This window comes from Dipodomys ordii, unplaced genomic scaffold (genome assembly GCF_000151885.1).
Source record: "Dipodomys ordii isolate 6190 unplaced genomic scaffold, Dord_2.0 Scaffold182, whole genome shotgun sequence".
In the NCBI taxonomy this organism is placed as follows: Eukaryota; Metazoa; Chordata; class Mammalia; order Rodentia; family Heteromyidae; genus Dipodomys; species Dipodomys ordii.
In genome coordinates this window covers 3,098,931-3,113,088 of record NW_012267398.1, presented here as the reverse complement: position 1 = coordinate 3,113,088, position 14,158 = coordinate 3,098,931, and the positions used below count along the sequence as shown (strand labels likewise).

Sequence of the window (14,158 nt, the reverse complement as noted above, 5' to 3'; positions counted from 1 at the left end):
CGCTCGGCCGCGGAGCCTCGGGCGCCGTCGGGGGGCTTCTCCCGGGAGAAGGTGGTGATGGTGACGGGCGACACGGCCCGCTCGGGGCCCAGCGCAGCCTCGGCGCCCTTGGGTCTCTGAGCCAGGATGTTGGAGGACGGGATGATGGTGATCCTGGGCTTCTGGGTGCCCAGGGTGGGGATGACGGTGGTGCTGGAGAAGAACTCTTCCGACGTGGGGCTGGTGATCTCCAGGGTGGCCGTGCTGTGCTCGTGATCGGGGGTCACGCGGATGTGCAGCGGCTGGCCCTGCTTGGGGGACACGACCAGCTCCCCGGAGTGCCCGGTCCGGGGCGCCCCCGCTGCCGCCGTCCCCGCCGTCGGGGCGCCGCCCTCCCGCCGGCGCATCCACGGGATCCACGACTTGCGCAGGGCCAGCTCGTTGGCGGCGGGTGGGTAGCGGTCGAGGACGGAGGCGGCCCGCTCGGGGTTCCGCTTCAGCCCCACCTGTCTCAGGTTACTCATGATGTGGTTTTCCTCTTGGAAGGACTTCCGGATGAAGACGGCCGGCGTCTCGTCCTCGACGGCTTCGCTGCCCACCGCGTCCGTCTGGACGCCCGTGGACGCCACCGGCACGTCCACCATCCTGCGCCCTGCCCCGCTGGGCCGCAGCGCGCGGCCGTAGCGCCTGGAGAGCTCCAGCTCTTTGGTGAGGCCCAGCACCTCCTGGCCCAGGCTCTTGTTCTTGGTCTCCTCCTCCAGGAATCTCTGCTGCAGGACCGAGTGATCCACCTGCAGCTGGGCGAGCTGGTCCTCCTTGTTCATCAGCTCGTGGATCTTCTCTTTCAGCGCCTGGACCTCGGCTTTCAGGTCTCGACTCTTGGCCTCCTCCAGCCGGAAGCGGTGGCGCAGCTCCGCCTCCTGGCTGGCCGCCTCGCCTTTCTCCACGGCTTTGTTCTTCGCCATCTGGTGCTTGATCTCCTCCAGCTGCTGCGACAGGAAGTTGGCCTTGTCCTGCTCCGTGCGGAATTTCCGTTCCAGCTGATCGTACTCGTCCTCCGTCTTCATCAGATCGCCCTCCACCACCTCCAGCTGCTGCAGCCGCTGCCTCAGCCTCTCGATCTCCAGCGTGAGTTCTCGGATCTTGTTATCTTCCGGGCCCGTGAGCTCAGGCCCTTTGCGCGCCCTCCCCCGGGCCAGCTCCCTCTCCACTTCCTCCAGGCCGTCCAGCCTCTTCTGCAGCAGCTCCACGCTGCCGCTCAGGGCCGAAGATCTCTCCTGTTCGCTCTTCAGTTTGCCCACCAGCTCGTCCCGCTCCTTCCGCAGGCCGGACACCTTGGCTTCCATCTCGGACTTCAGTTTCAACAGCTTCTTGCTCTCTTCGATGAGTTTTTCCGTGACGTCCATCACCTTGCCCTGCTCCACCTTGAAATTCTTGTTGAGGCCATCCACTTTCCTCTCTTCTTGCTTTATCTTCTCCATCATGTTTTTCCTCTCGTCCACCAGCATCACGGTGAAGGACTTCAGCTTGGTCAGATCCTCGCGGAGGCCCAGCTCGGCCTTCTCCAGGCGACCCTCGGAATCCTCCAGCTCCTTCACGCGATGCTTCACCACCTCCAGCTCGTTCAGCAGGTCTTTGCTTAAGTTCTTCTCTTTCTCCAGGTTCAGGTGGAGCTGGGAGCATTCGGATTTACTCCTGCTGAACGCTTCTTCCAGCTTCTCCAGTTCGGACATCCTCTTCTGCAGTTTCTCCACTTCCAGCTTGAGCTCCTTGCTGTGGTGCTCCTCCTCCTGGAGTTTCTTCCGCAGCTCTCTGCACTGGGACTCGGTTTTTGTGATTTCCTCATCTTTACCCTCCATTTCCAGCACCCGCTTCCGGAGGTTTTCCACCTCTGCCATGAGGCTGGAGTTGCCGCATTCTCCTTTGGCGATCTTATCCCTGAGCTCCTGCAGTTCTTCCTCGGCCTTTTGGAGGTTGTTATTGGTCTCTTCGAGCTCCTCGATTCTTTGAGACAGGCCCACCAGCTTGAGTCGGAGCTGTCGGTTGTGAGACTCCTGGTTGGCCAACTTAGCATTCATCTCTTCATGCTCCTGAGAGAACCTGGAAGCCTTGTGTTCGAAGTCCACCTCCAACTTGAGTAGTTTCTGTCTGTCTTCTTTGGATTTGGAGGTGATGGCTTTGAGCTTTTCTTCCTCTTCTCGCAGTTTCTGAGTGAGGTCTTGGACCTTCTGGCTTTGCAGGCCCAACTGTTCGATGTGCATCTGCCTCTCATCCACCAGCATGAGCGCAAACGACTTGAGTTTCACCAGCTCGTCTCTGAGTTTATTGAGTCGCTTGGCGTTTTCTTTCTCCTTGCGAGCCTGGTAAGCCTTTTCTTGTTCAAGCAGCTTTTTCAGCCTAGAAATGAAATGTAGCTCTACGTTAAAGGAGTAAATAGGTGAGCTGTATTAAAAGGAGCGAATAGATGGATCTTAAGCTTTAGATAATGACTTAAAAACAAAATGCTGTGACAACAACCCCTCTTCAATCGCTGTCATAGCCATTAGCAATGGGCATTAATTAGTGAAGTCAGGGTTCTGGTTACTTTTACTACAGGGGATGGGCATGAAGAGAGCTGTGCCCTTGTCTCTATTTCATGGTTTAAGTGCCCATTATTCAAGATTTCTCAATTACTGAAAGTTCACAAGTTGAACAGAATGACTCCCATTCTTCATGGAGACTGCATGGTAATAACAACTACCAAGTAGACCTCAGCTCATCAGTCATGACAAAGATGCAAACAGAGCTCTGTGCATCCACCCGGGTCCACTCGATCCTCACGGCAACCCTGAGGACACTTTACAACCAACTACTCTCCTCTCATGAGGAAAGCAAGACACAGGGAATCACTTGACTGGGCCCACATCACACAGTGAGTGGCAGTGCCCGGATTCCAGCTCTGTCATCAAGACTCCAGATCCTCAGCTGTCTCCTCTATGCTACAGTTAGAGAGCCATTTATTTCAATGGAAGGGAAGATCAAGAAAGGAAGAACCTGTGGGTTTCCTTCCTTCTTCCTTCCTTGCTTTCTTGCTTCCTTCCTTCCTTTCTTCCTTCCTTGCTTTCTTCCTTCCTTCTTTCCTTCTTCCCTCCCTCCCCTTTTTTTCCCTTCCTCCCTCCTCCTTTCTTTCTCTTTCTCCCTTCCTTTCTTTCTCTTTCTCCCTTCTTCCCTCCCTCCCTCCTTTCCTTCCTTTCTTCCTTCCTTCCTTCCTTTCTCTCCCTTCCCTCCCTCCCTCTCTTTTCTTTCCTTCCTTCCTTCCCTCCCTCTCCCTTCTTCCTTCCTTCCTTCCTTCCTTCCTTCCTTCCTTCCTTCCTTCCTTTCTTTCTCTGGGGCTTGGGGCTTAAATTTAGGGCTTTGTCACTGTCCCTGAGCTTTTTGCTCAAGACTAGTGCTCTACCACTTGAGCTATAGCTCCACATTCAGCCCCTGCCCTCCCTTCTTCTTTTTTGGTGGTTATTTGTAGATGAGAGTCTCATGGACTTTCCTGCTTGGGCTGGCTTTGAACCATGATCCTCAGATCTCAGCCTCCTGAGTAGCTAGGATTACAGGCATGAACTACCACCACCTTGCCTGGGGCTTCTTATTTTGAAGCCTTGAAATAAGCCATGTGACTATCACATGAGAGGGACAAGACAAGATAAATTCTCTGGTACAAATGCTGACCTACACAAACTGATTTTAGTTAACCCCAACAGCTGTCAAGGATCTGGTCCAATTTATGATTGAAACAATTTTTCTCCCTAAATACAGAACTAAGTAGAGGGGGAATCTGAATGACTATCTTTAAGAAAAAAGGTAGCAGCCACAATAATGATTATGTTTTATATGTCTGAAATGGGTTTTTTTCTATGCTATTGATATGTAGGGGTTTTTCGGGGTCTTTTTTGGTTGTTTGTTTTGACAGTTGTAGGGCCTGAACTCAGAGCCTGGGCGTTGTCCCTGAGCCTCTTTGTGCTCTAGGCTAGCAGTCTACCACTTGAGTGACAGCGCCACTGCTGGTAGTTGAATGGTTACTTAGAGATAAGAATCTCACAGGGACTTTTCTGCCCATGCTGTCTTTGAACCAAGATCCTCAGATCTCAGCCTCCTAAGTTGCTAGGATTACAGGCGTGAGCCACTGGCACCCAGCTGATGTATAGTTTTAAGAAGGAACTACCATTCTTACTGTGCTCAGTTAACTTATTGGTTATTTTTATCTACCCAAGTCATATTCATCATGTTAGTTATTGTAAGAGCATATTTAGTAATTAATATGCTTATAAGAAACACATGGTGTAAACATCTACCAACATGTATTTATTTGCTTTCAGTACATTTTATCCTTGCCTGGATTGGTTTTTTTTGTGTTTATGACTAAGTAAGCTGTAAATAGAAATTGTTCCACATTGCATTGTGCAACAAACGATTGGACATCCATATAAAATCTATTTATAATTAAATCTACTCTCATGTAATTACCACAGAAATTGTTCTGATCATGTCATACAATAGCTGTATACTTTTATAGAACACATCCTCGTGTATAAACATCTCTTAATTAAATAGCTTCCAAAAAAACTTTAGCTGTGAAATAGGAGGAGATTGTTTTCAAATCTTACAGACTCCTAGGAATAGCATTATTCTAGCTTCCTGAAGGGTAACCCTTACTTGTGTGAAGGAACATTTTATTGATCACCTTCTTATTACTTGGGTTAAAAGAAGGACTTAACTATCATGGAAAACATAAAACTTGTTAATAGCTGGACATAGGAGGCTAAAGATCGGGAGGATTGTGATTTCGAGTCAGTCTGGCCAAAAAGCTCATGATCTTCCATCTCAGTGGAAGAAGTTGTGTGTGGTGGCACACACCTGTCATCTCAGCTACCGTAGGAAACATAAAATAGGTGGACTATGGTCTAGACATCCACCCAAGCAGGAGATGAGACTTTTGTCTCAAAAATAGCCAGTATAAGAGGGCACCAGTGACTGACACCTGTAATCAGGAGGCTGAGATCTAAAGATTGTAGTTCAAAGCCAGCATGGGCAGAAAAAGTCTGTGAGACTCTTATCTCCAATAAACCACTCAGAAAACTAGAAGTGGCGCTGTGGCTCAAGTGGTAGAGTACTAGCCTTGAGCTGAATAGCTGAGGGACAGCGCCGAGGCCCAGAGTTCAAGCCCCACGACTGACCCCCCCACCCCCCAAAACCCCCAAATTTCCAGTTTAGCCAGGCACTGGTGGCTCATGCCTGTAATCTTAGCTACTCAGAAGGCTGAAATCTGATTGTCATGGTTCAAAACCAGCCAGGGCAGGAAAGGCCGTGAGACTTCTATGTCCAGTTAATCACCAGAAAACCAAAAGTGGTGCTGTGGTTCAAAGTGGTAGAATAGTAGAGTGAAAGAGCTCAGGGACAGCACCCAGGCCCTGAGTTCAAGCCCCATGATCCTCCCCCTCCCCACCCTAATAGCCAGTATTAAAAGATCTGGAGGTTAGCCCTGTGGTAGAGTGTCTGCTTAGCAAGTACAAGGCCTACAGTGGAAAGACAACCACCCTATCACAGCAACTTGTTAAGGCATAAAGAGGGGAAAGCAGAAAGGGGAGGTAAACAGAAGGGGGCGGACATTTTCAGATGGAGTTTGACGTTGCTGAGAAGAAAACTTGTAGGGCAAGTCATGTTTGAACTCCTTGTTTACTTTGTGCCTTTTCTTCCCCTAGGAATCTTCCTCAAGTCCACCAAATGCAACCAGTTCTACCAGATTCCTAGTTCCAAAATTTCCAGTCAAGTTTGAACCTTCCCTTTGTCTCGCATCCCTACTCTCAGGGAAATTTCTCAGCAGAATTTCTCATTTATCTTCAAAATATATCCCCAATTCAATTCTTTCTCATCTGCTCCATCCCTTTACCCCTCCCCAAGAAGACACCACATCTCTTATGTGGATTATTTCAAAAGGCACCTAATTTCACTCCCAGCTTCTACTCTTGACCACTCTCTGTATTCTCCCAGGAGCCTAAGTGACTAGAAAAAGAAAAAGGAGCCAATCAGATCCTACCTCCATGACAAAGACATAATGGGGTTATATAGATGTAGGAAAACAGGTAGACCAGGATCACCTATTATATCTATGCATCTATGTATGCATGTATATATCTATCTATTTGTCTATATTGGAGATTAATAAACTCTGTTCTCCCATATAAAACTAGTTAATAAGTAGTAGTAAGTAATGAAAGCATGTTACTCTTAATTAAAAAGAAATGTCAGGTATTGATGGCTCATGTCTGTAATACTAGTTATTTGGGAGGCTAAAATTAAGAGAATCACGGAGGCCAGGTCAGATACTTAAAATAAAAATCACAAGACCTCTCTTTTCAACTGGTGGCTGGGAGAAGGGTTCATATCTATTGTCCTAAACTATTCTATGGGAAGCTGAGACTGGGAAGATCATGGTTCCAGGCTGGCCCAGGCAGAAAAGTCCATGAGACTCTATCTCAACCAGAGAAGCTGTACATGGTGGTACATGTCTATCATCCCAGCTATGGTGGGATGACAAGTCTAAAATAGAAGGATCACAACTCAGATGCATGGCCCAGCATCTCAAAATACCCAGTGAAAAAAGAACTGGAGACATGGCTCAGCAGTAAAGTACCTGCCTAGCAAGTGCAACGCCCTAAGTTCATATTATTTTAAAAGAGAGAGAGGAGAAAGAGAGAGTGAAGGAAGGAAGGAATTAAAGGGTATCAATTTTTTTTGGGGGGGTGATCAGTCATGGAGCCCAAACTCTGGGCTCAAGGCTAGCATTCTACCACTTGAGCCACAGCACCACTTCTGGATTTTTCTGGTTATGTGGTGCTGAGGAATCGAACCCAGGGCCTCATGCATGAAAGGCAAGCACTATACCACCGAGCCACCTTCCCAGCCCCAGGGTATTAAATTTTTAATAGCCAGAGAAATAATAAATGTCTCTTAAAAAGAGATACTGCCAGTCTTTCTCTCTCTCTCTATATATATATATAATATATATATTAAACGTATATATAATTCTTACCAAAAAATTGAACTTCAGTCATATCATATTCTTCTAATTCATTACTAATCACAAGAGGATAGGCAAGAAACTACAAAATAACATCAAGAATCTATAGATTCAATGAAATTTAGAAGCTACAGCAACCAATCATTATTTTGGGGCTGTTATTCAAACTGTTTTTTGTTTTTGTTCTGTTTTTTTTTTGTGTGTGTGTGTCAGTTCTGGGGCTTGAACTCAGGGCCTGGGCCATTGTCCCTGAGCTTTTGTGCTAAAAGCTTGTGTTCTACCACTTGAACCACATTTCACTTCTGGCTTTGTGGGAGTTTATTGCAGCTAAGAGTCTCATGAACTTTTCTGCCTAAGCTGGCTTTGAACCGTGACTCTCAGGTCTCAGCCTCCCGTGCAGCTGGATTATAGGTGTGAGTCACCGGCACCCGGCTGAAAATTAACTTTTTTGATAGACAGACTTTTTCTTCATCATCAGCATCCAGTGGACGCTCAGGTAAACTTACTCCAGCAAACATTTTCTCACTTGGTTTTAGGCCACCAATATTTGTTGATCTACCTTTTCTTTTAAACTTTTTTTTTTTGGGGGGGGGGGTCTGGTCATGGAACTCAGGGCCTGGGCGCTGTCCCTCAGCTCTTCAGCTCAAGGCTAGCGCTCTACCACTTGAGCCACAGAGCCACTTCTGGCTTTTTTCTTTTTGCTTATGTGGCATGCAAGGCAAGCACTCTACTACTGAGCCACCTTCCCGACCCCTCCTTTTAAACATTTTGAAGGGGGACAGAAGTGAGAGATTTTTTTGGCTTTATTCTTATTTCTCTGATCCGGTTCTTTTGATAGACACCATTCCTGGAAGACTTGTCCGCCTGTGTGCGTTACGACATGGAGCATGCCTGCCAGGGGCTGCCCTCAACTCTTCCTCAGGAAGCAAACAGTATAAGCTTCTGTTGGTCATTTTCTCCAACTTTCCTGACACTCACTTTTCAACCATTTCTCTAGCTGGTCCCAGAGCAGCACTTGTCTCTTCACTTCAAATAGATAATGTCATTTGGCAACATCCTAACCCACTGAACCCCATCTTAAAACACCAAGACCATGAACAATCATCCCTCATTTGTTCCTGTTAACCTAGGCTGGTTTTAGATACTTCTCATGGACTATTTTTACTTTTCTTCAATTATTCTTGGATGTGTGTCTCTCTGTCCTTCAGGAGACAGGGCGTATTAAAACTAGCAAGGGCATTATAGTAATTAAAGATGAAGGAACTTCAAAAAAGTCAAGTGTGCGTGCAAGCTGGAGTCTTTGATCACAATGCCTTTTCTTCCCAACTAGAGCACAGCCCCAGAGCGAAGCAGCTTATTGAGGTGGTAGCAAGAGGTTTTACCAGCAAATCAGGAAGAAGCATTACTTTTAAAAATCCCCTCAGCTCCTCAAGCTTATGACTATTAGAATAATTATCCAGAATTAATCTGATGTCCCCAATTACTGCATAGGACTGAGACCAGGGAGAGAGGCGGGACCAAGTTAGATCTGCAGAGGTAGATCTCATCTTCACTGAAAATTTTCTTTAGCATACACTTTTTTTTGGGGGGGGGGGTCAGTCATGGGGCTTGAACTCTGGGCCTGGGCACTGTCCCTCAGCTCTTCAGCTCAAGGCTAGCACTCTACCACTTGAGCCACAGCGCCACTTCCCGTTTTTTTTTATTGGAGATAAGAGTTTCACAAACTTTCCTGAGTGGGCTGTCTTTGAACTGCCATCCTCAGATCCCAGCTAGGATTACAGACATGAGCCACTGGCACCTGGCTGCATGCATTGTTTTTGCAGTCATTTTTCTCTATTAAATAGTATGTTCAAATGTAGTAGGTCTTAGTTACTAGCATTTTGGCCTCCTTTTAAATTTTGGATCCTTCATCATAGGATGAAAGCTTTTCAAATCTGTTTTTGTTTTTTATTTCTTAGTACTGAGAATGAGTTTTCAGGAAGAAAAAATATTTTTTGGTAGTCATGGGGCTTGAACCCAGGACCTGGGCCCTGTCCCTAAGCTCTTTTGCTCAAGGCTAGTGCTCTGTCACTTTGAGCCACAGCACCACTTCTGGTTTTCTGGTGATTCCTTGGAGATAAGAGTCTCACCAACTTTCTTACCCAGACTGGCCTCAAATTGCAAGCCTCAGATCTCAGCCTCCTGAGTAGCTTGGATTACAGGTATTAACCACTGGTACCCGGCTAAAATTTTTTTTAATGATACCTTTTTTTCTTTTTCTACCTTTCCAATCTCAACCTCTTATTTTTCTTTTGTGCTGGTACTGAGGCTTGAATTCAGGTCCTTTCTCCCCTCCTGCCCCCCAACCTCTTTGCCAGTCCTGGAACTTGAACTCAGAGCCTGGGCTATCCTTGAGCTTCTTTTGCTCAAGGCTAGAACTCTACCACTTGAGCCACAGTGCCACTTCCGGCTTTTTCTGTTTATGTGGTACTGAGGAGTCCAACCTAGGGCTTCATGCATGCTAGGCAACCACTCTACCACTAAGACACATTCCCAGCTCAGGGCCTTCTCTTGATTAGAGCTTTTTTTTTTTTTGCTCAAGGCTGATGCCCTATCATTTGAGTGATAGCTACATTTAGAAGTTTTTGCTGGTTAACTGGAGATCTATAAGTCTCATGGACTTTCCTACTTGGGATGGCTTCAAACTGCAATCCTCAGATCTCAGCCTCCTGAGTAGCTAGGATTATGGGTTTGAGCCACCAGAGCCTGGCTTGATCTTAAACTTTCTGACTCTATTGCAGTATTGAAGGACTTAAGGCCTATCGCATCCATTTTCACTCTGAAAAAGAATTACATGATAAACAATTGACAGAGAAAAAAGTAAAATAATAGACTTATCATCAGCAGGTTTTATGAATGGTTTTCACTTCATCAGAGATAGACTTCTAATTATATTCATGATTTTATATTACAAAACTGTATCCTGGGGCTGGGAATGTGGCTTAGTGGTAGAGTGCTTGCCTTATATGCATGAAGCTCTGGGTTCAATTCCTCAGTACCACATACACAGAAAAAGCCAGAAGTGGCTCAGTGGCTCAAAGTGGTAGAATACTAGCCTCGAGTGAAAGAGCTCAGGGACAGCGCCCAGGCCCTGGGTACAAGCCACATGACTGGTCAAACAAACAAACAACCAAAATCAAAAACAAAAACTGTATCCTATCAATGTAAAAATAATCCAGTTGGTGATATAATTCAAGTAATTCCAATAGTTGATATACAAATCTCAGGCAGAGTATGACAAATGGTATTTTCTTCTTCATCAGATCTTAAAGTAACTATATATACCTGTGCTCCAGAAAAGGCACATTAATGACATGCTTTAAGATGCAATTGTTGAAAATGATGAGAAAACCATTTTGCATTATGGATCCTTTAGCCTGTAAATCACAGAAACTAAATTGATTATGAAGTTAGGACCATAGTAATTTGTCTTTAAAATGTGCAGTTGACAATGGAAAAAAATCACAAAAAGTTCATGATTAATGACAGTTTGACCCTCCATGAAGTGATGGGATTTTTCTCCTACCGGCCCTGCACATGCTCTGTCTGTGTTTACAGTGAATGACAGCCAGCAACCTTGTAAAATACCAGTTCAAGAAAATGTAGTAACATATGAATTAAAATTTACTAGTATTATATTTCTAAAATCACTTAGTATATGACTAGTAGTAAGTAGCTCTTGGTTACAGGAAAATTTAAATCTAGGGGAATGGTTAGTCACTGGCTTTAGAACCATAGCAATGGTATTTTTGGAGAGATTGCTGCCAATCAGAAAGCCAACAGTTGAAAATCACTGGAGAGAAAGTCTCTGATCATACATTCTAGTGTCAAACTCCCTGACTTATATGGAAATAATACCATGTATTCATTTACTCAACAATTAACCAGAGATGAGGGGCTGGGAAGGTGGCTCAGTGGTAGAGTGCTTGCCTTGTATGCACGAGGCCCTGAGTTCAATTCCTCAGCACCACATAAGCAGAAAAAGCTGGAAGTGGTGCTGTGGCTCAAGTGGTAGAGCGCTGGGTGTGAACTGGGACAGCGCCCAGGCCCAGAGTTCAGGTCCCACGACTGACCAAAAATAAAAATAACGAGAGATGAGAAATGGAGGGACACAGGGTGAACAGATGCAGCAGTGTGGTACTCAGTAGACACTATGTGGAAAAATGAACTATACAACTTGTGGTCGGGGAGGGGAGGCCAACACTGAAAACAAAGGAAGGAGTGACAGTGTCCAAACGGAAATGTACTCTTTACCTGACTTCTGAAATAGTAACCTCTCTGTATATCACCTTTATAATAACAATAAAAAGAAAAGAAAAGAGCCAGGAGCTAGTGTCTCATGCTTATAATAGTAGCTACTCAGGAGGTTGAGATCTGGAGGGTCATGGTTTGAAACTCCAGCCTCTGAAGAAAAGTCTGTGAGACTCTTATCTCCCATTAACCACCACCAAAAACAAGCAAGCAAGCGAACAAAAACCCACAAATGGAGCTGCGGTTCAAATGGCAGAACATTCACCTTGAACATAAAACCTCAGGAACAGCACATGGGTCCTGAGTTCAAGCACTGGGACTGACCAAAAATAACTCATCAGGTGCTAGCATTGTGTATTAGGTACTAAGAATAAGGTTACATAAAAGTGCTGGCTATTCTTTAAATATAGGTTTCCAAGAGATACCCAAGGGTGGGGATGAGAATGAAGAGAGATATAGCTCAGAGCTTCTGCACCTGCTTCCAATCCTCTTCTCCAGCAATTAGGCCACAGATCAAAAAGTGCCTTTGTGAGAACCAGGCGAGGGTCCACTTCCTGTGGAATTCATTCTGGGCTCCAGGGTCTAGCTTGATCATTGGATAGAAACTTGATTTCAGTCCCCATAATCTACTTAATGCCTACAAAACTGCAAAGGATCCAAAGTTTGTATTGTCTCCAAATTTAAAAATCCTAAACTTCAACCTGTTTGCTGTAAAGATGGAGCTCTTAGGAAGGAGATTGGAAGGGAGCTCATTCTATTTCTACATACCCTAAGAAGATGCAGGGGAAAGTCTACAGACTGCAAGCAAGATGGCCTGCCTGCCTCAGTACCCGCCAACTGGGATCCTGACTTTGACCTTCCAGCTTTGAGAACTGGGAGAAAATGCTCCTATTTATAAGCTACTGGGTCTGCCTTGCCTCTGCCTAAGTCAACGAGATGATGGACACAGTACAGCGTGGGACCTGTAAGCTCCTCTTCGTCACCTTTCAGATGTCCGTTCCTGTCTTCCACGCGAAGAAGCCAATCAAATGTCTTATATTCTATTTTTCAATTTCCTAAAATTGTTCACAGCCCTTTGCAAACCCTTTCTCAGACGGGTGGGACAAACTGTTTTCAAAGCAGGAGAAAACAGATGCTATTCTTTGCTTTGAATCATGTTTATGAAAAAGCAGCCAGGGGTACAAATAAATAATTTTCACAGGGAGCACAAAAGACCCAAAGCCATATAAATCTGTCATCCAAATGTACGAGTTTGGGCTTCTCCTCCCCGCTGGTTTCTAAACCTTCCCTCCCTTCCTCAATGGGCATTTCTCCATATTTCCCAAAGAATAGTCAACCCAAATTCACCACACCTAGTTATCTGATGCTTCATCAAGAGGTACCTGCATCTTCTGAAGTTACCTAAATCCATTTTCACATATGTACATTAAATACTAGGACTGAATTCATCCACCCTCCTCTCTCCATTTGTCTGCCCTTCCCCTGGACTTTACCCTCCTTCCCCCCACCCCAACACATGCTCCAGCTTCCTGGTATTCATTTTGGTCAACTATGACTTAGTTGTTCAAAGGAGTTATACCATTACAAACCTCCCCTGCATACAACATACTGTAGGCAATGCATAGGACCCTGTATAGGTTTTCCTATATGTTTATAATTTAGATCTAACTTCCATGGAGAAGAGAAGACATCTACCTTTTGTCTTCCGAGTCTGACTTGAGGGGAAGGGAGGAGAGAAGAGGAGCTGGGAGAGATGGGGGAGAACAGAAAAAGGGGAAACATTGATCAAGATGAATTATACTCATACATTGATAGGTTGAATTGAAACTGCTTAAAGATTTTTAATTTTTATAATGCCAGTATTGGGACTTGAACACAGGGCCTGGGCACTATCCCTAAACTGTTTTTGCTCAAGACTAGCACCCCTGGTTCATGCCTATAATTCTAGCTATTCATGAGGCTGTGGTCTGGGGATCATGGTTCAAAGCCAACCCAGGCAGGAAAGTCCATGAGACTCTTATCTCCAATTAACCACCAAAAAGCTGGAAACAAAGCCGTGGTTCAAGTGGTAGAACACTAGTCTTGAGCAAAACGCTTGAGAGACAGTGATCAGGCCCTGAGTTCAAGCCACAGGACCTACCATACAAAAAAAAAAATTCTACAGGAGTACAAATAAGAAATGATTAAATCACACCCCTCCCCCCCAACACAGAACTCTTTCCTTACAAAATAAGCAAAATCAAAGGCTTAGACAAAATCAAGGTTGAAGAAATAAGAGGGCCTCTCTGGTGGGCAGGTGGAGGGGGGTAGTTGGGGGAAGGACCTTGGGACTTGGTTTCTTACCAAATATGAGGGGAGGAGCTAATGCATGAGTGGGGTTTCCCAAGACTACTGACGCGATCGAGGCAGGGAGATGGATTTTTCTCTATACATGCAGTGAGGGTGTTGTACACACTTCATGGTTTTAAGTTTAAAAGTGCTGGGAATTCCCAATATAAAAACCTATTCTATTTTAAAGCTTTGCAGGAAGATATAATAAATCCAATTTATCTCTTGGGTAAATCTATTTGCATAAATTTAAAATTTGTTTAAAATAACCAGTATAATTAAGTATCAAGCTTAAGTCCATAAATTCGTGTGTAGTAGTGTTGGGGTGGTTTTTGTTGTTTTGTTTTGTTTTCGGTGCTGACACTGAAGCTTAAACCCAGGGCCTATCACTTTCTTAGCTTTCACTGCTCAAGGTTGGTGCTCTACCAGTTGAGCCACAGCTCCAGTTCTGGCTTTTTGTTTTTTCACACTTTTCTGCCCAATGTGGCTTTAAACAGTGGTCCTCAGATC

At 45.3% G+C, this 14,158-nt stretch overlaps 1 protein-coding gene across 1 annotated transcript in view; it reads right to left on the bottom strand.

Moving 5' to 3' along the window:
* Filip1 (filamin A interacting protein 1) overlaps positions 1-14,158 on the bottom strand; it is a 61,525-nt gene that overhangs the window by 6,330 nt on the left and 41,037 nt on the right. The window contains exon 4 of the mRNA XM_013034102.1: positions 4-2,376. Coding sequence (XP_012889556.1) covers positions 4-2,376 — 2,373 coding nt within the window. The remainder of the gene's footprint in view (positions 1-3; positions 2,377-14,158) is intronic.